The sequence below is a fragment of the Ursus arctos genome, unplaced genomic scaffold (assembly GCF_023065955.2).
Source record: "Ursus arctos isolate Adak ecotype North America unplaced genomic scaffold, UrsArc2.0 scaffold_32, whole genome shotgun sequence".
Classification (NCBI taxonomy): domain Eukaryota; kingdom Metazoa; phylum Chordata; class Mammalia; order Carnivora; family Ursidae; genus Ursus; species Ursus arctos.
Window position 1 is genome coordinate 11,329,893 of NW_026623008.1, and position 27,812 is coordinate 11,357,704.

Below are 27,812 nucleotides of genomic sequence, written 5' to 3' on the forward strand. Positions count from 1 at the left end.
TCAGTTTGAATCATCTGCAGTTTTATTCCACAACAGCAGTAAGTCATTTCCTAACAATAAATATAAAAAAAATAATAATAAATTAAGGTTCGAAAAAAATACTCAACAAAAACAAAATCAGTAACACTGACAGAGTAGTGAATGTTGTCTAAAGAGGAGGGAGACCTAACGGACCGGCCCCCAGCCGGGGAATGTCTGACACAGGCCACCGTCTGCCCCCCAGCCCTGGCCAGGCCCCCTGCCACACACACATACACCCCACAAAGTACAAAATATATACTTTAAAAAACCTCAACACAACCAAGCATCCTGCGAGGGCCCCGGGGAAGCAAGATTCGGCCCGCTGGGGCTGAGGGCAGGGCCTGGGCGGCTGAGGAAGGCACCAGAGGGACCGGGGAAGCACTTTGGGTCTTGCCCAGCTGAGTTGGCCGGCTGTCCTCTTCTCATTTGTGGGTGGGGCTGGAGGTACCCTGTTCACATGACCAGAGGCGAACCCCTCCACCCCTGAGACGGCAAAGGGGAGGTCAGTCTGGAAACGTCCTGTGTGTTTGTCCAGATGCCTTGGCGGGGCTCCTGCCCCGGGGGATGCTGGGAACATGGCGGCGCCTGCTAAGTGCTTGGCAGTCTGTTCTTCGTAGACGAAGAGGCCCCCAGCTCGGGGTCCCTGAGCATCTCCCCAGTTTAGGCCAAGGTGTTGTCCGAGACCCCCCACCCCAGCAGAGGCCTCAGGATGGCATCAGTAAAGAATAACTAGAAATAAATTAAGGTCCCTCGAGGCCCAGAGCAGAGCTGGCAGGGAAGCCACTGTTTCTTCAAGTATTCTTGGCCAAGGGGGTTCCAGGCCTGCCGGGGCTCAGATGGGGATCCCCACTGTGTTCACCTGGTCCTTGAGTCCCAGCAGGCTGTAGGCGATGCGTTTCTGGTGGCCAGGCAGCCGTACCCCAATCCTCTTGATGTCGCTGTGGGTGAGGGACAGAGGGAGTCAGGGGCTGGCCGGGGAAAGGTGGTGGGGAGAAGAGGGAGTGGGGGGTGGCGCAGAGGCTTGACAGGAGGATCCCCATCCTGAAGGCTTGCTAACAGTGACAGGGTTAGGTAAGTGATAGAAGCGCCCACTCTGTGAGAAGCTTCTCCCCTCCCCCATGAAACCTGCACCATCATCTGTGAAGCAGGGGCTCTTTTCACCGCCATTTTGCAGATTTGAACATTTGAGCCTCAGAGAGGTGAAGGAACTTGTCCAAAGTCACACAGCCAGGAGGTGGAGGAGCTGGAAATCGAAGCAGCTGTGAACAAATGCCTCCTCTCCCCCAGCCTGGGTCTGTCCTCACTGTCCCCAGCTGAGGCCTCTCCCCAGGGCAGCAATCACTGGGTGCAGGGGAGCAGGGGCAGGGACCCTCTAGGGCTGTTGCTCACAGCTCTCCCCGAAAGCTCCTTTCCACCCCTCCTCCCTTCGAGCGCCCACTGCTGATAACTGAGGAAGAACTCGGGAAGCACTTCGCAGGGGGACCTCAAGGGTTAAAGTTCCATCTGCAGGCTGCTCAGGGGAGGGGCTTGTGGTCAGCAGTCAGGTGATGAGGTCACCCCAAGGCAGGTGCTGTCCCTTTAGGATCCTCAATTTCCTCACCTGTAAAATGGGATGACTGTCTAACTGGAGGGTGGGCGACCCTGTGGAGATGGGTGGCAGAGAGGGAACAGCCTCGGTGCCGGATGGGGAGATGTGCCCAGGAGCCCACAGCCCGCTCCTGCCCCCTTCCATGCCCCCCCCCCCATCCCCTTGTAAAACTACTTATGCTCCCAGGAGCCCTGGAGCAGGACGTTTATTGCTCACTCTGGGACTTTTCTCCTCCACCACCCTCACCCACCAGCCCAAACCCATGAAAACACCCAGGTTTTTATGGGCCGTCTCCTGGCTGTAAATGAAACTAATTATACGGTGCGAGCTCCTGTTTGCAATTCCGGAGACATGACTTTCCCACAGGCTCTGGGAGCCCTCAGAGAAGCACTGGGCAGGGAAGAGCAGACCCGGGTGTGTGGGGAGGATGGCTCGGGGACCTCCAGGAGGGGCTGGCTGCTCCCGCCGCAGCAGGAAGGCCAGAAGTCAGACACCGGGGAGAACTTCCTAACCCTCCACGGCAGGCCATTCCAACCGAGACAGCTGGGGTTGTTGAAAGAGCAGCACTGTTTCCCCCACACCTGTAGGTCTCCAAGTGTGGTTCCCAGGGAGGCATTCGGACCCCCAGGGAAGGAAGCACTTCCTGAAAAGGCAGGATCCTGGGCCTAAATCCAGACTCACTGACCTTGATGTTCTGAAGGTGGGGCAGGGAGTCTGCATCTTACAGGGTCCCAAAGACCCTGATGTATGATTTAAGAACGTGTGGGTGAGGGGTGCTGGGTGGCTCAGTCGTTAAGCGTCTGCCTTCGGCTCAGGGCGTGATCCCAGAGTCCTGGGACCGAGCCCCGCATCGGGCTCCCTCCTCCGCTGGGAGCCCACTTCTTCCTCTCCCACTCCCCCTGCTTGTGTTCCCTCTCTCACTGGCTGTCTCTCTTTCAAATAAATAAATAAAATCTTAAAAAAACAAAAAAAAAAAACCTGTGGGTTAAGTGAGTGCTAGGAGGATAACAGCAGAGACCTAGTCCCCTGGGCTCCAGGACAGGCCTGGTACACAGTAGGTCCTCAAGAAGCACCTGCTGAGCGAATGACCAGCTGCTTTAGGGGATCTGCAGCCACTGCCCAGGCCGCCTCGGGCCCTCTCCCAGACTGACGGTGTTGATCTGACAGGGTGGGAGCTGACGTGGCTCCTCAGGCCTCTCCAAGAAGCAAAACCCCTGCGCTGGGAGGCAAGAGGCCAAATTCTAGTCCTGGGCTTCTTCAAAGCCTTGGGCGGGTCCTATCCTGTCTCTGGGCCTCAGTTTCTGTATCTGTAAAATGGGAAGCTTGGCTTAGATGCTCCCGAGCTCCACTCCTACCCCAGCTCCACTCCTACCCCAGCTCCACTCCATTTCACAGAAAAGAGACCCTGACACCTTCCCTGCCTCATTTGCTAACCACAGAGGCACAGAAGGTGAGAATCACAGCCCATCCCAAGACTGTTCCTGCCCCAGCCTCCGTTTCCCTCTTGCCACTCCTATCCACTCTGATCACAGGGGTAGGGAGACACATGACCAAGGCTACCTTTTTCCTGAGCACTCTCAATGCCAGCCCTGGTCCTGGGAGAGTCAAAAGCCCCACCTCCCCAGCAATTCCCTACCATGCACTGGCCCTGGGCGCGAGCAGTGAGAGAGGGCTCCTGGAGCCTCCCACGCCAACGATCCATTCCTCCAGCAAACAGTGCTTCAGCACCAAGCACGTGGCGACCATAAGCCCCATCAGCCTGGCTCCCAAAAAAAGCCGTGTTGTGTCGCCTCAGACACTGGACAGGGCCTCTTGTTGGACGGGGCATTTTTCTGGGCTACCATCTCTACCACTTCCTTAGTTCCTCAAAAGACATTTAGAACCACTAGTCTAGCTAGGAACTCAAGCAACTTCAAAATAATGCAGTGAATGCTCGATCCGAGAAAAGGGGGCTGCTGTGGGACCTGCCCAGCCGGCCCCTTGGGAGTGGGGAGGGAGGGGACAGTAAAGCCTAAACTTCGACCCGACCCCACCCTGACCCCATCGGGGAAAGTGCTGAGTTCTGAGACCAGCTCTTTGCGTCCCACTGGGACTCACGGCATGTGTAGACACAGCCTTTGGGGTAAAAGAGTGTTCTAAGATCCCCATTCATTTCATTTATTTGAAATAAAGAAGGTGGCAGTGCTGGTGAGTCACGCAGGCCCCAGCTCGGAGCACCATCGAGCTGGTGGGAGGCAGAGGGAGCGTGGAACGACTTCCTGCCTTTATTCAGGCCTTTCAAAACACAGCACACATGCAAACACAGCACACATGCAAACACACACACACACACACACACACACACACACACACACACAGAGCCTCCATCCATCCAAGACAGCCCTGTCCCTGCTCGTGGGAAAGGAATTGGCCGAGGAGCACCCCGGGCTATTTCGGGAAGCTTCTAAGAACATGTGTTTCCTGTAAGCCCTTCTCCTTGCCCTCTGCTCTGCTCACCCACAAGAGTAGCCGCGCCGTTCCCGGTGGGAGCCCCTGGAGGGGCCAAGGGGCTGTTCCAGGTTCTGAGGCAAAAGGAGGGGGTGCAGACATCCTGGCCTTTGCCCACAGGCTGCAGGCTGAGAGCAAGGGGGTCAAGGAGAGGAGGGAGTGACATGGGTTAAGCCCCTACTGTATACTACGCATGTCATTTGCACTCACCCATGCCATCTGCACGGCAGGGAAACAGGGACCAAGGCTCATACATGGAATCTAATTTGATCAAGGTCTCCCACTAGGAAGTGGCAGATGTGGGACTTGAAGCCAAGTGTGACTGCAGAGCCCGAGCCTGGGACCCTGCTGCTGGCTGGAGACAAGATATCCTGGGACCCATCTCCTCTCTCCGGGCCTCCCTCTGGCCCGCTCTCTCCCTGTCTGACTCCCCACCCCCTGGGATGGGCCACGGCCTGGTCTAAGAAGCTTTGGCCGGCAATCACCAGCCCAGCTGAGTGGTCTTCAGAGGCCCTGGAGAATGTTCCCGCTCAAGCCCAGATCCCAGAACTTCTGTGACCCAGAACTGTGGGAGGCCGGGTGGACCCTCCCATGTGATTCCCAAAACCTCCCAGCCCCAGGGTCCATTCCGGCCCTGACCTTAGACCCTAAACAAGCTGGGCTCTTGGGACTTAACACTATTTTTAGAGGCACGAAAGGCTAAGAGGATCATGTCTTCTTCCTCCAGGGATGGGAAGAGGTGTCCTTGCCAAGGCCATGCCGGGAAGGGTCCCTGATGTTGGAGCAGAGAGCAGAGCTCCCAAGGGGCAGCCTGTGGGAAGAGGTCCCGGGAAGGGATGGCCTATGGCACTCTGTCCTGGGCAACAGCCAGGAAGTCCAAGGGCTCTGCCCATTTCTCTTCAGCACCCTGGAGAGGCACGCTGCCCCTAACCGGCTGTGTGACCTTAGGCAGGCTACATAACCTCCCAGCCTCAGTTTCTCCACTAAAGACCTCCGTGGTCCCTGAGCTCTGGGCTCTCACTGACCAGGGCTGGAACCCTACTGGGCCCCTAGTGGCCGTGGGACTCTGGGCAAATCACTGCCCTTTGCCCCCCGTTTCCCACCTGCCCAGCGGGGAGATGGACAAGCCCCACCTGCCGAGTTATCCTGAAGCCTGATTCAAAGTGCTCAGGCCCACAGCTGGCACAGAGTCAGCCCACCAGAAACACTGCTCCGACTATGACAATGACAATTATTTTCCCATCCGGGGAAAAAGATGCAGGAAGGGGGGGGAGCCGGGCGTGAGTGCCCAGAATTCCTAGCTGCTGGCCTGGCTCTGCCCTTCCTGGGAAGCCTCTCTGCCACCGAAAGAAAAAGAGAGAGAAAGAGGAAGAGGGGCGTGGCAGGCAGGTGGGGAGAAGCATGGGCAGGCAGTGGGGTGGGAGGCGGGAGGCGCGTGGGGTGGGGGGTGGACTCACTCGTTGGTCATCTGCACCACCTTCTCGATGACGGTGTAGCCAGCCGCCAGGAAGTGCTCCGTGTACTGCTGCATTTTGATGGACTCGAGCCACTCAGACACCGTGCGGAAGGGCACCCCCTCGGAGCCGCTGGTGCTGGGCAGCCGGATAGACACCCTGCAATGGGAGTCACCCACCTGCCGGTGAGCGGCTGCAGCAGCCAGCCTGCCCCGGGGCCCCAGGCCTGCCGGTCCCTAACCTGGGCGATTCACCCAACCGCCCTGTACCTCAGTTTCCTTCTCTGGGCAACAGAGAAGCCCAGTCGGGTAGGGTTCAGGGAGACAGGCTGGTGTGTCAGAAGCACTCGGTGTTTACAGCTCCTGCTGCCCCCTCCCCCCCCACTGGCAACACCACCAGCAATAACCACAAAATAACAAAATGTTAAGATTCAGGTTCCTGGAGGCACAGCCCCAGCCTGGCCACCTGCCAGCACATAAAATACTTAATCGTCCTGTCTCAGCTTCCTCATCAACAAAAGGCGGATAATTATAGGACCCATCTCATCGGTTGTTTGAATGAGTTAAAACATGTTAGGCACGGAGCGCGGTGCCGGCACATTTCCCATATATGTCAACTGCTTCTCTTCGAGTCTTCTGAGCCCCGGTCCAGGGTAAGTAAAGCCCACGGAGAAGGTCCAAGCCCCCTGCCCACCGGCCCCTGGCCGGCCGCCGGACCGAAGCGGCTCAGGAGTAGAACTGGGAGCCGCCAGGCATGGGGGCTACGGAACTAACCGGGGGTCGAAGTCAGCCAGGGTCTTGAGGGAGTCGGGAGCTCGGATGAGCTTGTCGAGGATGCTGACGATGTCGGCAAACTTGGGGCGGCGGGCGCGCTCCTGCTGCCAGCACTGCATCATGAGCTGGTAGATGGCCGAGGGGCAGTCCATGGGCGTGGGCAGCCGGAAGCCGTCGTTGATGGCTTTCATCACCTGGGAAGGCAGGACGGTCGGCGGGGCTGCACGGCCGCCAAACCCCTGCAGGCTCCCGGAGGAGGCCCCGCGCGTGCCGTGGGCCCAGGAGGGAAGGGGAGCCCCAGACGCAGAGGGGATGAGCCTTCTTTCTAGAGCCCGACACATAAGCGTCAGAGGCACGAAGGGCAGATGCTAAGGGGCGCTCTCCAGAGTTCCACGGAGGCAAGGGCTCCTGACCCTGCTCCTTCCAGGGCACCCCAGCAGCAGCTACTCGGTGCGCCCTGCAGCCAGCCTCCCTCCAGTCTCGGGATGTCTACACCAGCCACTACCTTCAGCGAGAGCCCTCTTCCCACTCCGTGTCTTCCCCCGGCCCCCTTGCCGCGCCTCAGTGTCCAGGCCGCGTGAGGCACCGGGCGAGCACGTTCCCGCACACAACTGCGTCTACCACACGCACACACGCAGACGAACACCCCCGCCCCACTCCTCGCTTCCCTGTCCTTCCGCCGACGGGAGGCAGGGACTGGCTCCGGAGCCCAGCGCAAGGCCTGGCTCACCGCAGGCCCTCAAACATTTACCAAAGGCACCCGATGCAGATGAGCCCCCAAAACCCTTCTCTGCCCAGCCGCCGGGGTGCAGAAGGGAGTGAAGGGCTCCAGGTCAGGGCAGGGGAGGGCCGGGCAGGGCGCGGGGCGCCTACCTCGTGGTTCGACAGCTCCCAGTAGGGCCGCTCGCCGTACGTCATCACCTCCCACATGACGATACCGTAGCTCCACACGTCGCTGGCGGAGGTGAACTTGCGGTAGGAAATGGCCTCCGGGGCCGTCCAGCGGATCGGAATCTTGCCACCCTGCGGGGGACCCGGGCCCGGTCACCACGGTCCCTCCGGCCGGCCCGAGGGCTCTCGCAGCCAGGGCCCCGTGCCCGTGCTCCCCGGAGGCCTTCCTGCCTGCAGAGGCCCACGCCCAGGCGCACGGGTGCGGGGACGGGGCAGCGCGGAGGCCGCTTCAGCCCCGGGAGCGACAGCCGCCCTAGCGCTTACGCTGGTGGTGTAGGTGGCCTCGGGGTCGTCCTCCAGCACGCGGGACAGGCCGAAGTCGGACACCTTGCAGACCAGGTTGCTGTTGACGAGGATGTTGCGGGCGGCCAGGTCGCGGTGGACGTAGTTCATGTTGGCCAGGTACTTCATGCCGGCCGCGATGCCCCGCAGCATGCCCACCAGCTGCAGCACGCTGAACTCGCCGTCCTTCTCCTGCACGGCACAGGCCCTCAGCCGGCAGCCCCCAACCCCGCCAGGGTCCCCGCGAGCAGCCCCGCGGGTCCACCAGCCCCGGGCCCCCACCCAGCCCGACCCGCAGCCTCACCCGCAGGAACTTGTCCAGGGCCCCGTTCTCCATGTATTCAGTGATGATCATCATGGGCTTGTCTGCAGAGGGCGGCACAGGTGTGAGGGGGTGGCCAGAGGTGTAGATGGCGGGGGGGGGGGTGTACGGGGGGGTGGTGGGCACAGCTACGGACAGAGTCCCTGTTTGGTGGCCCTAGGGGGCAGCCCTTCTTAACCCCCACTGTGGGTGGTCAGGCCCTGGGGGGGGGCACCCATCCCCCCATCCCCACCCCCCCACCCCCACCCCCCGTGCCCAGGCTCACATTTGGAGACGACACCCTCCAGGCGGATGATGTTGTGGTGGCTGAACTGGCCCATGATGCTGGCCTCACTGAGGAAGTCCACCCGCTGCTTCTCCGTGTAGCCGGCTTTCAGCGTCTTGATGGCCACGGGCACCTCCTTCTTCCCTGATGCCTTCAGCATCCCCTTGTACACCTCCCCAAACTCTCCTTCGGGAAGACAAGGCGGGAGGGGCACCCAGTCAGCCTGGCCATCGGCCATGGGGCGCTCCCAACTGGTCTCAGGCCCCTCTGCAGGGCGCCGCGCTCACCTGCTCCAATGACCTTCTGCCGCGTGACACAGGAGGGATGGATCTCGGTGGTGAACTTGAGCACTGCCTGGTTGGGGTCCTCGTATGTGTGGGGGTCCACGTATGTCTTTAGGGGCTTCAGTTGTTCTGGAAGGGAGGAGAGGCAGGGTCACAGTTTGGGGAGGGGTCCCTGTGAGGGGTCACCCAAGAGGAAGAGGAGGAGGCCACATGAGGGCCCAGGCCCCCTGAGCCGCCCACGGAAGCCCTGGGCACAGCCTGGCTGCCCCACCTCCCCCACAGAGCTTGGGGGGTCTGTGGGGCTGGCGGGGTAGGGCGGGGCATAGAAGGGCACAGCATCTCACCTGACTTGGAGAAGTAAACGTCCTCAGAGGACTGGCGGGTCCGCAGGCTCTTCCTCCTGAGAGAACCCCACGGGGAGCCGAACACACAGGGAAGGTCAGCGACCTGCTCTGGCCATGAGTCTCCTGCTCCCCCCAACCCCCCAGTCCTAAGCCGGGGCTTGGTGTGCTAGGCACTCTGCTCAGCAGGCAGAGGGTGCGGGGAAGGCAGCGGGAGAGGCGGGGAGGAAATGAGCAAGCAGGGCTCCCTCCTTGGGATCTACGCCCCATAATGGCCCCTTAAGTGGCCATAATGAGGGCTTTCCTCATTAGAGCTCCCAGAGCTTCCTGCCTGCGTGTCCAGAGGAAGTGTGGACACACCGTTACTAACGAGAGCAAAGATAATGACCGCCACGTCCCCAGCCCCCGCGGCGTGCCAGGCGCTGCGCTGGGCACTTTATGGCTCACTGCGTCTACAGGGGCCCCCGGCAGGTGGGGACCAGATTACCAACAGCCCCATTTTCCAGACAGGAAGCCGAGGTTCCCGGCCCTCTGCGTCCCACCTCAGCCCTCTGGGGAGCCCGGGCGTGGGCTCCGACGGACCTGCGATGGATGAAGATGCCGATCCCCGCCAGTACCAGAAGCAAGACAACGCCGACGGCCACACCGCCAAACACTGCCATGTTGCCAGATCCTTCCGTGGCTGTCAGGGGAGACCAGCTGATGACGAGGTTGCCCCCCGCACTCCAAATCAGGGCAGTGCCCCCTTTGCACCCAAGGGCCACTTTAGGGACGTGTGCGGGATGCTTTTGCTTGTGATGGTTCATGAGAATATTTATTCGCACTTCATAGATGGTAAATGACAGGTCTTCCCTAGGGAATATGGTAGGAGCAGCCCGGTGTGTGGGACTCTCCGTGACACGGGATTTGAACTGGGTCTGCCAATGCTGGACCCCATGTCCTTCCTTCTCACAGCACTGCCCCGAATATATGTCCCTGGATCCCCCTCCCCAGCCTTGGGGCCGATCCCCACCAGGCTCTCCCAGGCCCTGGCTGACCAGGAGGGGGGCATGTCTACGTTCTTTGATCCATTTCCTCCCCCCAGACGTCCCAACCGTTCTGTTTCCCGGCCCTGGCCCGGCCCACGCCCTGGTGCCCGACTCACACAACGTCTGGAACTCGTGAATCTTGCTGCCAGCCCCTTGGCCCTCCTGTGTCAGCGCCTGCACCTGGACCAGGTAGACGGTATCCGGAGCCAGGTCGTCCAGGGTCACAGAGAAGCCCTCGGTGCGGCGCACGTTGTAACTGTTGGAGTCGCCCTGTGGATGAGGGCAGGGCGGGGGCGTCAGCTCGGCCCCCAGAGACCATCCCTGCCCAGTTCAGCAAGGCAGCTCGCTTACGTTAGCAAACTCGATGCTCTTCTCTTTTTTTTAAGATTTTACTTACCTTTTTTTTTTTTTAAAGACTATCTATTTGAGAGACAGCATGAGCACAAGCGCAAGGACAGACAGAGGGAGAAACAGACTCCCTGCTGAGCGTGGAGCCCAACGCAACTCGGGGCTCAATCCCATGATCCTGAGACCATGACCTGAGCCAAAAGCAAGAGCCGGACGCTCAACTGAGCCACCCAGATGCCCCTTGACGCTCTTCTTACAGCAGAGGAAACGGAGGCTCAGAGAAATGAAGTGAGTCGCTCAACGTTCCAGCCAGCAAAGGCATACCCCAAACTCGAACCCAGGTCTGTCTGATTGCCGAGCCCTGGCTCTTCCCCTACCCCGACTATCTCTTCTGGGGATTCCAGAACACTGTGTCTTCTCTCCCACAACTCTCCGCTGTGCTGACCCGGGAGAGGTGACTCTCACGAAGACCGCGACCCCAGTGCCCTCATAGGCCGAATGCGGTAAGCATCTATGCGGCCCATCAGTCCTCTCCGTACAGCCCAGCCGGGCTCAGCCCTGACCCCTTGAGTTACCTTCTTCCGGTAGGTGACCTCATACTTCCACACACGGCTCTGCTGCGGCGGGGGGATGCTCCAGGAGACACTCAGCGAGGTGGTGCTGCTGCTCTCCAGCTTCACTTTGGGGGGCTCTGGGCAGGACGGTGTGCGGGGGAGGGGTGTGAGGAGCCACATGGGGGCAGTTGGGGGCGGGGTGAGTGCCCCCAGACCCAGTCCCCTCCACGGCCCAGGCTCCTCAGATCCCAAGCTGGGATTCTTCTGGCTCCGGCGCACAGAGCCGCCCGCCCTGGACCCCACGGGCTGGCACACCTGGGGCCCCCTCCGAGTAGCTATGAGCGCGTGGCTAATAAAATTCAAACAACAGCTGACCCCTGGGATAGCCTGTCTGTGGGCAGGCACTGTTCTAGGAGCTTCATATATAATAGTTTATTGAATCCTCTCGATAGGGAGGAAATTGAGAGAGGTCACCGAGCTCGGATTTCTAAGCCCCGGCTGTTGCCTCCCTCCGGACACAGCCAAGCCCTGGGTGGCCGTCCCGCTGACGCCCGGCCCTCACCTGTCTGGTTGATGCTGACGCTGGCGGTGCGGAAGCTGCGGCTGGCCACCAGGCTCGAGACACCGTTGCGGGCCTCCACGGCGAAGGTGTAGTTCATGTGTGGCTCGAGGTCACTGACCGTCACGCTGGTGCGGGTCAGCGCGTGCGGCGGCTCCGAGTAGCGCACGCTGGCCTCGCAGGGCCCGCACTCGCCCGACTCGGGCCAGCACTGCTCGCAGGTGACGCTGTAGACGATGTCGTCCCGGCCCCCGCTGTCCTGGGGGGGCGTCCAGCGCAGCTCCACTTTGGCGCCCATGCCCACGGCCGTGAGGTAGTGCGGGGCGGAGGGCGGGCCTGCACAGAGGGCAGAGGCCAGAGTTCAGCCCCGGGTGCCCTGGACGCGTCGAGCAGCAGGCCACGTCCCTGTCCCCCCTCCCCTGCCCCAGCCGCCCTCCCTGACCACGGCAAGACTCACGAGTGCAAGGCATCGACAGCAGGTCCTGCGGGGCCCGGAAGTAGCCTTCCTCACACTCACAGAAGGTGGCCCCCTCGGGGGCCAGCACCGTGTGCACGGGGCACTCCAAACAGGGGCTCTCGGACGCCTCGGACTTGAAGAATCCAGGAGAGCAGGCTGCCGGACACAGGGACAGGCGTCAGTTCGACCAGCTCCCACCCGAGGCGACTTTTCTAGTGAGACCTCGTCGTGGGGACCCCACACAGGTCGCTGAACCTCTCTGGGCCCGTTTTCTTGTTGGTAAAGCATCTCGTGATGACAGAGTGCACGGCAAGCGTCCAGCTCACGCTGGGCGCCCAGGAAGTGCCTCACCCGTGTGCTCCAAAGCTCTGCACACTCCCCGTCCGCTCTTGCAACTGGGGCCACACCCGAGCCTGGCGTGCAAGGCTCACATCTCACCCGAGGAGCCTATCTCGCACCTGGCTCGGCACCGGACGGACCATGCTGCCCGCCTGCCTCCTCCCCTTTAATTTGTGCAGACCAGCCCGATGGGGCCCCACCTAGGCTTCCAGCTGCCCAGTAACTGCGTCTTCACCGCTGGCCTTTGTTGACCCACTGTCACCACCGCCTCAGCCCAGCAGCCAGGCACGCCCGCTCAGGATGCCACCCCTGCAGGTGTCCCCCCACCCCAGGACCTGACTGCCTTCCTGTTCCGGGGCTGGCCCACCAGGAAGCAGGAAAGGCCAGGCCCCCAGCACCTTCTGTGGAGCTGCTTCCAGGACCGAGTCATTTCCGCCACCCGCAAGGGCAGCCAGGAAGCAGCTTTTCCTCCCCGGGTGGAAGGTCCTGTCCTGGCCAGGCCGGCTAGGGGCTCAGGCACCTGACTCCAGAGGCTTCTTCCTCCCACCACCCTATCCTGCCCATGCCCCAAGCCCCTTCCTGGCTTCACAGGCAGGAAGCTGCCCAGACACGGGGCCCATGGTGCAGGGCTGCTCAGGGCTTGGGCAGCTGCCCAAGTGGCCAGAATGGGGGTGGGATCACCTTAGGGACCTCTTCTGCAACCCCACCATTACTGTACCCGCCTCCATCTTATCCTGTGGACGGTGTCCTGAGACACCTCAGGATATCACTCCGTGGTGTGGTCCCCGAGATGAGACAAAGCCCCTGAACTCAGGGAGTGGGAGCGCATGACTATGTCTGCCATAAAGGGGTAGTCGAGAGCTAAGGAGATCTGAGGAGTCATAGCGGGGATATTTCGGCTGGGGCTTAGAGGCTGCATAGGAGTTCGGCAGGGCAGAAATGTTGGAAGGAGGAGGTATGGGTGAGAAACAGCAAGACTCACACAGAAAGTATGAGTGGCTTTCTCAGCATAAATGGGGGGAGCAGGAGGCAAGAAGGCTGAGAGGTTTCCAGGGACCAGACTGAACGAGGACTTTAATGCCAGGCCAAGGAGCCAGGACTTTATCCAGGGGCAAAGTGAGCCACTGAAGGACTGAAGGATTGACACAGAGCAAAATGGCACAGATTCACACTGTCGAAAAAATTCTCGGACAAGGTCTCCCTCCTTGTCCAGTTCCCTCTGTGAGCGGCAATGGGGAGCAAGACTGGGAGTCAGGGGACAGGACTCAAGGGACACCTCGGCAGCCCCTCTCGCCCACCATGAGTGAACAGCCTGTCCTGCCACGCGCCGCCCCCATGTCAGAACCACAGCAGAGGCCCTGAGGACGCTCGTCCAGGACAGAGGGGGCCTGGGACCTCATTCCTGCTCTGTGTCCTGGGACGCAAACAGCGCCCGCTGATTAAGCACCTACTGTGTGTAGCTCCCGGACCACGCCCCTGCCATTCGTTCATTCCTCACGACAAGCTCGTCAACCGTGGGCGCCGTCTCATTCATTCTACTTTTGAGGGGAGGAACCTGAGGCCCGGAGAGGCAAGAGCACTTGTCCAAGGTCAACAAGCTCCTAAGACACGGAACCAAAGCCTAAACCCAGGATGCCTGACTTTGAGCCCCTCTCCTCCCACACGTGTCTCGTTTTAGAGCAAAGAGAAACCAATGTTCTGAAACAAGCCTCAAAGGGACGGGAGAGGAGTCCTGACTCGCTTCAAGAGCCAGAAGATCAGAGCAGCTGGGGGGGGGTACTTGTGTGGCACCTCCCGACCTAGGTCTTCTCAAACGCAGCACGTTCATGGCCCAGGCGAAGCAAGGGCAGGGTCAACCCCACACCATTGGTTCGGGAACCAAGTCTCCTACGACCTCAGCAATCCAGGCGTATTTTTTTTTTTTAAGGTTTTATTTTTAAGTAATCTCTGTACCCAATGTGGGGCTCGAACTCACAACCCCGAGATCAAGAGTCACAGGCTCCACCGACAGAGCCAGCCAGGCACCCCTCACGTGTATTCTGCATTCCTCCTTATATATTACACATTACAAAAATAGCTCGCTTCTCCCCACATCTTCAAGTAAAAATGAGACTCCAGAGAGCCGGGCCATTTTATGTTGGGATTTCAATTCCCCCGAGTGCCCCGATTTGTCCCTGGAGGGGCCTATACCCTGGGTAAGGGCTGGCCCCCTCGGTCCAGGCCCAGGGGAGTGGGAGTGCTCAGCGGGCCCCCAGAACCACCTTCCAGCCCAGGCTGGGGAGGGGACCACAAGCCCCCACAGCTCGGGCTTGGTTCTACCGAAGGCATTAGCCACCTGCAACCCCCCACAATGCCCCCGCACCCCGGCCCCCCCAGTCCTGTGCCAAAAGGAGGAAGGTGGGGTAGGGGAAGAGTCAAGTTCCATTCTTTGGCCCCAGAGCCCGGGGGTGGCCTGACTGCTGCTGGCAGGAAAGAGGGAATTTGGAGAGATTTCCGCTGCGGATATGCCAGATAATACAGTGGGGAGGCAGCGTCAACGGGGCATGTGCTTGCCTGACGAGAACGTGCTGCCCCCACCTCCGACCGCACAACGACAAGGGGCTGTCCCCAGGGCCCTGCCAGAGTGGGCCAGTGCTCAGGGGCCCCGGAGTTCACGGGGAGGACAGCAGCAAGCCCCGGTGTCTTTCTGACCTCGCCCAGCTGGATCTCCTGGCATCCTGGGCACACACTGGGCGCTCACACACACCCAAACACACCCACGGGCACAAGATACCCACGGTCCCTTAGCTGACCGGGGGACTCCTATGCACCCTTCAATACCCCGCTGGAGCGCCTCTCCACGGCTCTCCCAGACTGCCCGACTTCTGGCCCTCTTCTGCCCCCCGGGGGCATCTGTTACTCAACCTTATGTGTACCAAATAGAAATGGAGCACTTCCTACGTGTCTGGCACCATCCGGGATATGATGGTGAGGCAGATAAACACCGTTTCTGCTTCGGGGGAATTCTCGGCCTGGCTTTCGTGCTCCCTTTGAAATGACTCCTGCTCCTATTAGCGTCTTCTGTGAGCGTGGCAGCAGGCACGGCGCCCGATCTCTCTGCGGCCCACGGCTCAGCACAGGGTCCGGCACGCAGTAGGGTTGACTCGGTGGAGGGACGGGTGGGCGAATGAACGAATGAATGAACGAATGAATGAACAAATGTGTGAGTCAATGGCTAAACCTAGGACGAGTGCATTAAACATTCACCACAGGAGTGAGCGGTGTCGCCATGCCCTGGGAGACCCTGCGGGGACAGCGCCCCGGGACATCAACCTGCCGGGCACAGGAGCCTGGCCTTGGCACACCTGTGGAGAGCTTCTCTGCCCAGGGCTGCCTGGCGGGCCCGGGCCACACCGAGCAGGGGAACTGGGCCACGGTGGCTGCACCCAGAGCTGCACCCCGGTTTTTCCAGTTCCCGATGCCCGCCTCTCAGGTGGCAGCGTGGAGCGACTTAGGGACATACGCCCTCCGCCCTCCCGAGTGACGCAAATCAAGCCTTTGGCGGAGCCCCTCCCCCCAGGCCCAACCACCTCTCCAACTGGTAGGAGGTCACAGGGTCAAGAGGTCACAGTGGCCATTCACCTGGGGCCAGTCACCTCCCCAGGCCGTGGAGGCAGAGCGTGGACTTTGTCTTGTGCCCTGACAGGCAACAAATGGTGACCCAGAAGTCATCGACCCTGCCAATGAGGGGAACTGTTAGCTCCCGCCCCTGGCGGCTTCTTGTTCCCCAGGGGCTCCGGCGGCCCCATGTGGGGATGTCCCCATGGCCCGATTGCTGCTAGCACCTTGCCTCCTTCCCCTCACACACACCCTGGAGAATTATCTTCAGGCACATTCCTCCCCCAAGCCTGAGATAAGCACGGCTCTCCCTCTCCCCCCCACACACACCGCCAGCCTCCACCTCCTGCTGTCTCCCCACCAGCAGCCTTTTATCTTCTGTTTGCTTTCCCTGCCTCCTTCCTTCCGTTCTGGGGACCCACTTACCTCCGGAGAGGGTGGGAGGGGCCACCCCACAGAGCTGCCCCCCCCCCCCCGTGTGAGCTGAGGGCGGGGCAGGTGGGGGCAGAGGTGGGGAGCTGCCATCCCCCCGCTCCCACCCCAGCAGGCCGGAGGAAACCACAGAAATGAGGCCCGGGAAGGGCCGTGCCCAAGAGTCAACAGCTCACAGAGCCCCCAGCCTGGGGATCAGTCCTGTCCTGCCTCAGCGGGCCTCTGACACAGCCCGGGGCCAACCTGCCCCGAGACCACCTTGACCAGAGCCATCCCCTGCCCAGGGGATGCCTTCCCTTCAGCTGTGGACCCTGGGCTAGGCCTAGGCCACTCAGGCTGCCAGTACCGGGACCCTGCTTCTTGCCCCACGCGCTGAGGTCATCCAGTCAGCTGTTTACCAGGGCAATCTGGGTTCTCGGGCTTTTGGTAGAAAATCACAGGAGGAAGATTCTGATCACTAGGTCAGCAAGGGTCCAAGCCACCCATTTGACAGGTGGGGTGAATGAAACCCAGAGGGGACTTGCCAAGGGCACACAGCTTATGGGGAGGACACACGCCAGGGGCAGTAGCTGGGGACCGTACGCTGCCCTCGTCGTGCCAGGCCCCCACTCTTTTGGTCACTGGCCACTCTTTCCTCTCTCTGGGCCTCAGGTTCCTCATCTATAAAATGGAGCTAACGTCCTCAGCCTCTCTGGGTTTGTGAAGACTGAAGGAAACCACATGAAATGCTCGGCCTGGTGCCTGGACTGGGTGGGATGTCCCTATGAACCGGGAGGGACAGAGAAATTAGAGAGGAGACATCCCCAGGGGGCTGGACCGCTTGAAGGCGCAGGAGCCTCCAAAGAGAGGAACCCCCCACGGTGCCCACCTCCAGCTCTGGCCTCCCAGCTGCCGGGCTGAGCCTTTGGCCAAAGCCGCCGGCCACCTGCTCACCTGGCCCGCAGCGCCCACGGCTGAGGCGCCAGGCAGGGCCCCGGCAGCTCAGCGGGCGATGCCAACACAGGAAACAGAGACAAAGCCGCCCCAGGGGAGAGGACAGGGGAGAGGCCGGTCAGCCTGAGCGACTCCACTATCCCCCAGGCAAGGCCGGGGGCAGGGCGGGGGGCCTGGAGTAAAGTTGGCTCATTCCTGACATAGCTACGAGAGCTCTCCGGGCAGGGTGCCCACCTGTCCAATCGCAGCACCTGGGAAGTGCCTCCCTTCTGCTGTCCACTTAACTCTTTCCTGAGTGCCAAGCTTCCTGGGGAAAGAACCCTGAAAAGCAGCGAGCTCTGAAGATGACCTAGACCAGGTGCTCGGTGACCTCAGGGAATCCACACCCCTCTCTGGGCGTGATTTGTCATCAGTAAAAGCCCCAGTGGGAGAATCTGAGTCCATGGCTCTGTGAAGGGTCAGGCGGGAAGGGTCAGGCGGGGAGGGCCGGCCCTGCACCTGCCTCCATTTCTCCCTCCGTGTGCTCAGTAACGGCCCCGATCGTCCACCCTCCCACACCAGGACCCGCCATCCGGGGGCTGCCCGGAGAGCTCGCGCTCCATCCTCTGGCCAGGAGCTGAGTCAGGGATTCCAAAGGAACTGGTCATTTCCCGCCCCATTTCCTGACCCATCCTCAGGCCTGGGCGCCGCTGCATCGCCTGGATTCAAATCCGGTGCAACCACACATCTTCGCTGTGTGACTCCAGGCAAGCCTCTTCACCTCTCTGAGCCTCAGCCTCCTGTCTACGAAGTGTCTCGAAGACAGGTGGGCCCGACTCAGCAAGCGTGCTGGTAAAGCGCTCGCCTGGCTCCCGCCTGCCCGTGGAGGGCACCTGTCTATAGGAGCTCCTGTTTTTATCTCCACCGGCCTCATGGTCGAGGGCTGTTGCAAACGTCGGCAGGGATATCGAGCAGCCAGGCTGGGGGTTCCCACACACACCGAGGGCCCCTAAGAGCCATGCTGAGGGAGCTCAAGGAGGAAAAAGCAGGGCGACAGACGGCTGGCAGCTGAGAGGGCTCCCCCAGTAAAGTCAAAGATTCTGCTCTTGGAAACCAGTCCTCCCAATCCGCGGCCTACGCAGCTCTTCACAGGCAAAGCCTGCCAGAACCCTGACCCCCCCCACCTCTAGGGGAAGGAAACCGGCTCCCCCTTACTGGAGAGAGCCTCCCCCTCCCCGCAACCCCCCCCCCAACCCCAACGTCCACTTATCTCTGCAGGGCCTGAATCACCAGCCTGTGGAAAGTTTTCAGCTGCCCCTCACCCCCCACCCCTGCATTCTTGTGTGAGGATGTCATGTGGGAGGAGCCTGCTCGACCCACTGGGCTGCCTCTGCCCCCCCCCCCCCCCCCCGCAGTCATTGTCTGAAACTGGGAGTGTGCACTGGAGATCACCTAAAGCAGGGGCCAGATCGGGAAGAGAGACTCGGCACAGGGGAGCTGGAAGGACAATGGGGTGGTAGGAAGGGCCGCAGCAGAGACTACACCACAGGCCTACTAGGGAACTTCTCGTCCAGGGGTTTACAGACTGTGTTAAGCAAGATTCTGAGGATCTGTTTGAAGAAGCAAATACAGCCTATCAGAAAAGGCTTGAGGCTCCTCGAACATTTCAACCTACTTCGTCTGGTGCCCGATCTATGGCTAACAAACCAAGTAGAAAGCCTTATTTTTGGCCAGAGATGAAGAGAGGTTTACCCAAGATCACCCAGTGGGTACATGCCACTGCAGGGACTGAACCCCAATTTCTCAACACCCCGCTTATCTCAGCAAAGAAATTCCCAGAGAGAGCAGATGAGCTGGCCTTCCAACGGTTGGCCTGCATTCCACAAATGCCCTGCCCCACAGCCATTTCTAGAAAAAGTCACCCATTGAAAAAATCCACATTGCTGTAGAGATTTCCGCTGTCACAGGCCCTGGCTGTGCCAAGCCACAGCCTCCTGATGTGAGCTCACTAATGCCCAGGCCCCGTTCCCAGACAGAGCCCTGGAGAATCAGGCCCCTCCTCTGGCTTCTATTTGTTATCAGTAGAAGATTGTCAGGAGAACCTGGGTCCAGACCCCGGGAGAAAGTCAGGCAGGGAGGGCAGACTTTGCACCTGCCTTCCACTTTGACCTCAATGCAGACGTTTTTCAAAAGCTCCCCAAGTGATCCATGCGCAGCCAGAGGGTGTGAATCCTGGGTCCAGTTCCCTCACCGCCATGTACAAAAGAGCAGCCTGAGAACCAGAGAGGTTAAGTGACTTGCCTAAGGTCACACAGTGCATTAAGAGAGATGGAACGAGCTCCGGGGACCGGACCATGTGTCCACGGTGGTGGTAGATAGCCGATACTGAAGTTATACTTGTGGAATGAATCAAAAATAACAAGCACGCTTGAAAGCACTTACGTGTCAAGTACTGAGCTAAGCACTCCACGAGCATTAGGTCATTTGATTATCCTAACAACCCTACGAGATGGGCACTGTGTTTCTCTCCATTTCACAGAGCAGGCAACCAGCCACTGAGAGGTTAAGAAACGGGCCTAAAGTCACACAGCTAAACGTAGAGCTGGGATTTGAACCCAGGCATTTTTGCCCTAGAATCCTTGCTCGTAACCTCCACAGTATCCCACTTTTCAGTTTATCCCTTCTCAGGGAATGAGCGAAGCCAACCATAAATGAGGAAACTGAAAGCCAGGAAAGCCCCATGATTTCCACTCAGAGAACCACTGCACATCAAAGCAGGGGTGACCTTCCCAAGGTCCCAATGGTGCCAGAGCCAACCCCAGAACCCAGGAGCCCAGCCTCCACCCCAGCACCCCCGTTCCCCGCATCCCCAGACCCCCACTCACCCTGGCAGGCGTCCTCCACCTTCTCGTAGCCGGCCTGACACAGGCACTGCCCGATGGGCACGAGCCACTCGCCGTCCACCGCGCAGTGCATGCGGGGCTCCTCGCCCCCCGGCGGCACCACGGCGTGCTCCACACACGTGCCGGCCACCGTGGCCAGGGAGGGCGCGTCCGAGCCCGCGATGGTCTCGGGGAAGCGGGCCAGGCCCTGCAGCAGCTCGGGGCACTTCTTGTAGTAGACGCGGACGGAGAGCAGAGCCACGCAGGCGCCGATGTCCTGGAAGGCCAGGTAGAAGCCCTTGCGGCGGAGCGGCCCCACGGAGCGCTCCTCCACGTTCAGCTTCACGTGGCGCGCCTCGAAGTCGCTGCTGACCGTGATCTCGTCGGGCGCGATGGTGTCGATCTTGGTGAACTGGCGCTTCTGGAAGTTCGTGCCGTAGTCCACGTCCGACTCGGCGTAGTAGAGGTTGAAGGTCTCCTTGCAGGAGCTGGCGCCCCCGGGGAAGCTGTTGCAGTCGCGCACGGTGAATTTGAGCTCGATGAAGATCCGCTCAGCCTCGCCGCGGTACACCCAGTTGGTGCGGAGCCAGTTGTCCTGGTCGCCGGCCACCACGTTGCACACGGAGTACATGTAGATGGGCATGTCGTCCATGATGTTCTGCATCAGGTCCCACTGCACGGGGCAAGGGGGACAGCTTAGTGTGGGCAGGCACCCGGGGAGATGCTGAGGCCCAGGGGCAAGGCCCCCGTGGCAGAGCGGGGCATCGGGACGACGCTTTACGTTCTCGCGAGCCTCATTAACAGGGAAGGAAACTGAGGCCCAGAGAGGAGCTACAGGTCACCCTCACGGGCTAACTGTGGCTGAGCTACGACCTGTCCTTCTGGGGTCTCTGACCCCAGGGTCAGGGTGCTGGGCCTCTCTATTGGACTGGGAGCCGGGGGTGGAGTCTGGGGGATCCGTGTGACCTCGGGTGAATCACTTAAGCTCTGTGAGCCTCGAAGTCTGCATCTGTACAATGGGGACAGGATCTGCCTCACAGAATGGCCGTGAGGATGAACGACAGAGGGTCTACAAACTGCTAAGCACATTGGCTGGCACGGGTAAGACAAAGCAGCTCTCATACAGGCAGCTGGTATCACTAGTCGTAATAGTAGTATTGACTGGACGTGCGTATGTACGGACGGTGTGAGGAGCAGGGGAAAGGGTTAAGTCAAAAAGAATGGATGAGGGGTGCCTGGGTGGCTCAGTTGGTTGGGCATCTGCCTTCGGCTCAGGTCATGATCTCAGGGTCCTGGGATCGAGCCCCACATCACTGGGTTCCCTGCTCACTATATTCTCCCTCTGTTGCTCCCCCTGCTTGTGTTCTCTCGTTCTCTCTCTTTCTTAAATAAATAAATAAAATGATTAAAAAAAAAAAAAAAGAATGAATGATCCTGCATTATTTAGATCTTGGCTTTGGAACAGACCGGCACACGGTCTTCCCCCCTCAGAACATCAGCTCAGTCTCCTCTGGGAAGACTTTGGCCAAGTGCCCCCTCTGGCTCCCGCAGTCTCCATATTCCCTTTATCACAGCACTTGGCGTCTATGTGGTGACACCTACACCTGGCTCCCATACCAGACTCTGAGCTCATCAGGGGAAGGACGGCATTGCATTCATTTATGTACCCCCAGGGCCTACGTGGAACAGAGTAGGTGCTCAGGAAAGTATCTGTTGAATGAACAAGTGAATGAATGAATGAATAAAAGCAGAGGGGCTGGGGAACGAGGCCTGCGCTACACTGTATGACACTGGCCAAGGCCTCACTCAAATGCCCTTGGGCCTCAGTTTCCCACTCTGTATAATGAGAGGGTTGGATTAGGTGATCTGTGCTCCTTCCCAGCTGGACATTCCAGGATTCTGGAAATCTATAGAGCTGTATCTCAGGCCCGCACGGGGCTAAGGTGACCAGGGACAAGCACCTGACTCACACAGATCGGGCCAGCGGTGGGAACTGCCCCAAGTAGACCCCTGGAGATGTACTTCTCCCTGGCTCAGGACCCCAGGACAAACTCAGCAAGGGCCCATTATATAGACGGGAAAACTGAGACCCAGAGAGCAGCAGTTATCTTCCCCAAGATCACACAAAGCCGGGAAAAGGATCCCAGTGTCTTGCCCACCAGTCCTGGTGACAGTTGGGCAGGGAAAGGGGGCAGGTCTTGGGTGGAGATGAGGCAATACAAACTCAGCCCCCAGCAGGAAGGGGAAGTAAAGGCTGGGGGAGAAGGAGAGGGGCAAGCAGGAAGGAACTGGATCCGGTTTCCCCCGGGGCTACAGGAACCTGGGAGCCACTGCTCCGGGTCTCTCCCTTACCCCTCACCTTCTGGGCTGGGACTTTGAAGACAGGGAGCCTTTAACCCCTTCCTCCCAAGAGGTAGATGGAGGAAACTAGAGGGGGTTCCTCTGGGCATCCAAGGGTCCCTGCTCTGCTGGGGCCTCCAGCCGTCTCCCCGGCCCTTTCTTCCTCTCTCTTCCCCACATTCCAACCCCCAGCACCCCACCCCCACCCCGGATCTGGGAGGGCAGACTCTGAGCCCGGTGTGGTAAACAGGAGTGTGATCCCTGGCTAAGCTGTTCAATTTAGGCTGGCCCCATCCTCCCTGGGTTTCAGTTTCCCCATCCCCATGCCACCGCTTGACCTTGTAGGCTTACCCCTTTGCCATATGGGTGCGTGAGCCAGCCGAGTTCCCCTTTAGCCGCAGCAAAGTCCAACAGTACAACTGCAAGAGATGGGAGGGAGGGCCCATGAGCTTGGGGGCGTCTCTAAGACTCAGGCCATGGCGGGAAAGGTGAGAGTCCCCCAGGAGCCCCAAGAGGCCTTGATGGCTTCCTCAGCTCTCATAGAAAGACCCCACTATACGGGGTCACTATATCCCAAAGACCTGTCCCCTGACAGAGAGGGAAACAGGGACCCAGGGAAGGGAGGGGACCCAGGCAAAGCCATGCGACAGGCTGGGTGAGGACTAGGCCCCCCATTTCCCAGGCCACAGTTCCAGCCATGCCACCTCCCCCTTTGGTTAGCCCCCAGCAGGGCAGAGCAGGACAGAGCTCAGCCCAGCAGGGGGACAGCAGCTGGGCAGAGAGCTGGGGTGGGCAGGGCTGGTAAGTGACACCACACCCACCCCGTCTGCTTCCGGAAACAAGGCCCCTCAGCAGCACTTCACATGCATGTGGGCCTCGGGGACACTCATGTGTGCTCCTGCCACATGCCCCCCCAGCACGAAACACCCCCACCCCACCCAGGCCACGTAGCACATACATCAGCAGCACATATGTGCATACATGGCTCGTGGCACTCCCAGAGGGCTGTTAACAGGTGGGAAGAGCCCCAGGGAGGAGAGGGGGGACGATGAGTGGGGGGTTTCTGGAAACTGATCCTCCCACCACAAAAGCCACAGAGCAGGCAGAATAAAGCTCTGAACCCATAGGGCCTCTAGGAGGGGCCCAAAGATACACACAGCTGGCGAGGTCCCGTCCCTGGGAAAGTCGCTCCCTCTGCCCTGTCCTTCACACCCTGGCTACTACCCTGGCAGCGGTGCCTGGGGGGACAGAGATGGAAACCTTTCGAGGGGACTTCCAGGCCCACAGAGATCAGCTGCCAGGCCCATGCTGTCCCCAGAGAGGCAACTGAAGCCTGACGGAGGGACACACTGCCAGCGGCCTCCCTAGTTCGAGCCCTGCCCTTGGGCAGCTCCCATCGGTCCACCCCTGGCTCTTTGGCAGGCTCAGTGGCTATAGCCAAGACCCAAGACCCCGGGTAGTGTCCCTCCTCCATCGCCAAGTCAAGTCCGGGTCCCATCAGGCACCACCACCGTCCCTAGAGAGAAAGGACACTGGGGGAGCTCCGGCAGGGAACCTAGACAATGCCCCCCCCCCCATTCAGAGAGTAAAATCCTCAGGTGGAGGAAGGAGGAGACCAAGCACTCACTGCCTTGGAGCATGAGGAATATGGCCTCAAGAAGCAGCATTCCTCAAGCCTAGGACTTGGAAGAATGACTCTAAGCACGGGACCGGGCAGGCAGGGGGCAGAGATGGGCCCGATTTAGGGGTGGGGATGGAGTGAGGGGACTGAGAGAGGAGTCCTGGAAATCCTCTCCTGGGGTTAGGACGGCCTCCTCCCCTGGGCTGAAGGCCCCCAGGACTGATGCGAGGCATTGCCCCCGGCTGCTGACCTGGGCCAAATCTCTCTAGGAAGGGCTCTGCAGCCCAGACCGGGAAGAGGAAATCCGATGTGGCACCTGTCCCAAGGCTACTGGGCTAGGGGAGGGTGCCTGGAGGCGGGTAGGGTAGGGGCACAGATTTGTTTGGGCATGCCCGGGGCCCAGGCTTGGAAAACTCACTCACCCCACTAGCAAATGGAATGTTCTAGCTACAAAGGAAGGAATCTGGGGGTTCCTGGCTCCAGCTGGGTGGTAGGAGGACAAGAGTGAGTGCCCCCCACAGTTCTAGACATCCCCTCCTCCCCGGACTGGTAGGAAGCTGCAGACTGTGCCCCCAAGGGAGGGGGGCTCAGGGCTCCCAGGCTCTGAAGGGTTAACCTGGCCCAGAGGAACCCCACCACCCCTGCCAGAGCACATTCCCCTTCCAGCCCCAGGCCTGGCTCTAGAAGTATCACGGGGCTCAATCTGAGAAGAAAAGAAGCCTTCACACAGGAAGGAGCCTCCCCAGGGGGCTTCCAGCCACAGCCCCCTCCCTGGAAATTCCCTAGAACCGATCACCAGGAACCAGAGCCCTGCCCTGGTGCGGCTCTCTCTCCCTGAGCTCTTCCAGGGACAGAAGGCTCGGGTTCCCTGGAACGGGTTGGGGGGGTGGCAGGGAGCCCCTTGGTTGCCCCTGAAGCCTTCACTGAGAAGCCCTGGCTGGGCAGGGCTCATCCAGGAGCCCTCAATCCCTCTTGCCACCCCTTAGGAAACCTCCCTCTCTGACTTCCCTGCCTTCAGGTCCATCACGAATGTCATACTGCTTTCTTTACTCAAACACAGCACTACCTGGGGTCACCTCCCTGCTCCCCACATCCCACTTTAACCGAAACCAGCTAATTCCTAAAGAAAGGGGGCTCTGTGGGAAAAAAGGGAACAGAGGGCAAACGGGGCTCTTACAGAAGCCAGCCAAGGACTTTCCAGGGCCCCGGAGCCCTCTCCAGCCCCTTCCCATCAGCCACCTCATCAGCACCAATGCATCCGTGCCCAGCTACTCGGCTTCCCAGGAAAATCAGCCATGAAACCACAATGCCGGGGGCCCTGGGCTCCAGCGGCTCCAGAAGCCAGACGCTCAGAGCTGACCCTCTGTGCAGAGGGCCCGCAGGCTGGCAAGGGCTTAGCTTGTGCCTCCCTCAGTTTCCCCATTTGCAAAATGAGGACAGATTCAGTGGCTGTCCACTGGCAGAATCCAGACAGGCTCCATCTGGGTCTCCAAATGCATTCTGGCTCCTCTACCCACAGGGTGGAAGCGAGAAAGGAGAAGGGAAGTGAGCAGCAGCCTGGGTTAAGGGTGGAAGGGGCCTGTGGGTCCTTCTCTCTGCCCACACGACCCCCCCCATCTACCTCCCGACACATCTACCACATTTGGCCCCAAAACCAAAGAACAGAACCCACCAGCAGCTGCCAGCTGGGCCAACACCCCACCACCACCACCACTGTAGGGCATACCTAGGGAGTTGTTCACAGGGACTCTTGGAGCCTAAGTAAAAATATTCCCCCACCCCAGGACTCTCCAATACCCACTCTCTTCCTCCTCCGTCCCATGGAGGGGGCAGCTAGTGGGCTAGGCTGGGGAGGGCACAATGTGGGGCACGAGGACCAGGCGGCTCCAGGCTTTCAGGCTGGTGGCCGGGCTGCAGCACACCCGCTCAGTAGTGTGGGTCCTGCCTAATCCCCTCGCCCCAGGACAGCCTTCCAGAAAAGCCTGTAGTGATTCCAGCTGTCTCTCCCCTTCTCTCCAAGCACAGTCCCCCAGGAAGGGGGAGGACCAAAAGCTGGGGGGTAGAGAGAAGGGGGGTGAGTACTGGAGATGGCAGAAATCCCTGCCGCCCACTCCTGCAAGTTGGGACCCGGAACCCTGACCCATGCAGGAACTGGGACAGGATGTGCCCCCCACCTCCACCTCCAAGAGCTCCAGCTCTGGCCTCTTTTCCTCTCAACTTGGAAAAGCAAAACCTCCCACCCCTTTTTGGGAGGCAGAAAAAGAAAGCAAGGCTCAAGGAAACTTCTCACCGGCCTGGGTTTCCTCTGCACTTCCCCCTGCTGGAGCCTGCGGAAGCCTCGCTCTGCCCAGGCAGACGGGGAAAACTTGCTCTCACTGTTGGAAACCGAAGCCGGCCTCGGCTGGGTGGACAGGAAGGTCCTCGGCCAAGGGCAGGAGCCCCCATCCGCTCGGCGACCCTAGCCGAGGGGCAACGCCCCCACTCACACACCTGCCCCGCCCAGGGCAAAGTCTGCGGGGCCCCTCACCCGGCGCCGCTCCGGGAGCGCTGGGGTGGGGGTGGGTGATTCAGTCCCCCACCCCCGGATGCCCGGACTCCCCAGTGGCCCTTGGGGTGACGGCTCCACACCTTGAGAGACCGCGCCCCCACCTGCCGCATTTCCTCGTTCTGAGTCACCCCTTGCTCAGAACGCTTGACTTTGGGACTTCCTGTCCGCACTCGCAGCCCCGAACCTGACCCCCGAGCCTGGGAATGCGGGTTGGGAAGACAGGGAGGCTCTGCGTGGGCAGGTTGGCCCGAAACTCCCCCCCATACTCTCCTGCCCGACTGGAGGCAAAGGGAGGCGTGGAGAAAATCTCCGGGAGCAGGGGCTTCCGCAGAGGGCTCCCTGCCGGCCGGAGAGCCCCCTCCCCAAAAATGAGGGGCCTCCACAGGAATGCTTCTCCGCGAAATCGGGGCAAGCGGGTTAGTGAAGACAGGACACCAAGAGGCTGAGTCCGCGGAAAGCCCCTCAGGCACCCCGTTCTCCAAGGGACCCCCGCACCCCCGTCGGGACGCGTTCCCGAAGCCGCCGCCGGGGCTGCGACCGCGTGGCCCGCGCCTCGGCCCCTTCTCGGCGGCCTCCGAGCCCCTTGCGCCCGGCCACCACCCCTTAGTCCCCAGAGGCCCCGTAACCCCGGGCGGGGGGTCCCAGATTCGTCGCGAAGGCAGCGCGCGCGCCCTCCCGACCCCAGCACACCGGGGCTGGCGACGCCGGGTCGGTTTCCAAAGTTGCGCGCGTCGCCCCGCGGGGCTCCGAGAGGCTGGGGGTACCGGGGTCGGGACGCCCGGGCTGCGGCAGGCCGGGGCGGCCCCGCGCGCACACTCACCTTCCTTGCCCTGCGCCGCGGCGGCCGCGGCCAGCACGCAGCCCCACAGCAGGGCCAGGCAGGCGCGGGGCGCCAGACGCTCCATGCCGCCTCCTCGCTCCGGGCCGGGTCCTCGGCTCCCGCACGCCCGCACGCCCGCACGCCCGCACGCCCGCCTCTCTGCCCGCTCCCGCCCGCGGCCCGCGCGCAACTTCTCGCCTCCTGCCCCAGTCCTTAATGGAAGTTGGGTGAGAACCGGCTCGTGTTCATTCATGCCCCGCGCTGACGTCACCGAAGCCACGCCCTCAGGAATGTCTTTAAAGGGGCAGGGCTGGCACCGGGCTAGAAGGGAGGGGAGTCCCGAGGGGTTTGAGGAGGACCTTGGGGCCCTCTGGGCTGCCTGGAGCCCCCCAGGCCCTCCCAAGTTTCAGCTCTGAGCCAGGATTCTCAGCCCCCGACGTGGGGATGGTCGGCCCTGAGCCATCTGCACTCTCATCCTTCGCCCTCGGAATGGGGCTCAACGTGGGCCTGCCGGCCTGGGCTGATTCGGGCTGGGGGGCAAGAAGCAGTTGTCTCCCCAGCAGCGGGCCTAGGAGGGGAGCTGCGAAATAGACTGGGAGGCCCCTCT

The 27,812-nt window shown here is 60.7% G+C and overlaps 1 protein-coding gene across 2 annotated transcripts; it reads right to left on the minus strand.

The window, feature by feature from the left end:
* EPHA2 (EPH receptor A2) lies at positions 1-27,402 on the minus strand. Of its 2 annotated transcripts, none has more exons than XM_026519755.4 (17): positions 27,206-27,402; positions 22,568-22,635; positions 19,880-20,549; positions 11,715-11,870; positions 11,261-11,593; positions 10,720-10,835; positions 9,913-10,066; positions 9,351-9,450; positions 8,772-8,827; positions 8,431-8,556; positions 8,144-8,329; positions 7,861-7,922; positions 7,539-7,748; positions 7,197-7,346; positions 6,324-6,517; positions 5,554-5,709; positions 1-959 (listed from the first exon to the last, which is right to left on the minus strand). In XM_026519755.4, exons 1-17 carry the CDS (start codon positions 27,288-27,290, stop codon positions 854-856), a joined length of 2,928 nt encoding a protein of 975 aa, XP_026375540.1. In that variant the 5' UTR covers positions 27,291-27,402; the 3' UTR covers positions 1-853. The 2 variants fall into 2 exon arrangements, with proteins under 2 accessions (XP_026375540.1, XP_057161307.1); XM_057305324.1 differs by lacking the exon at positions 27,206-27,402 and adding an exon at positions 26,128-26,151.
* Between the last annotated feature and the right edge of the window lie 410 nt (positions 27,403-27,812).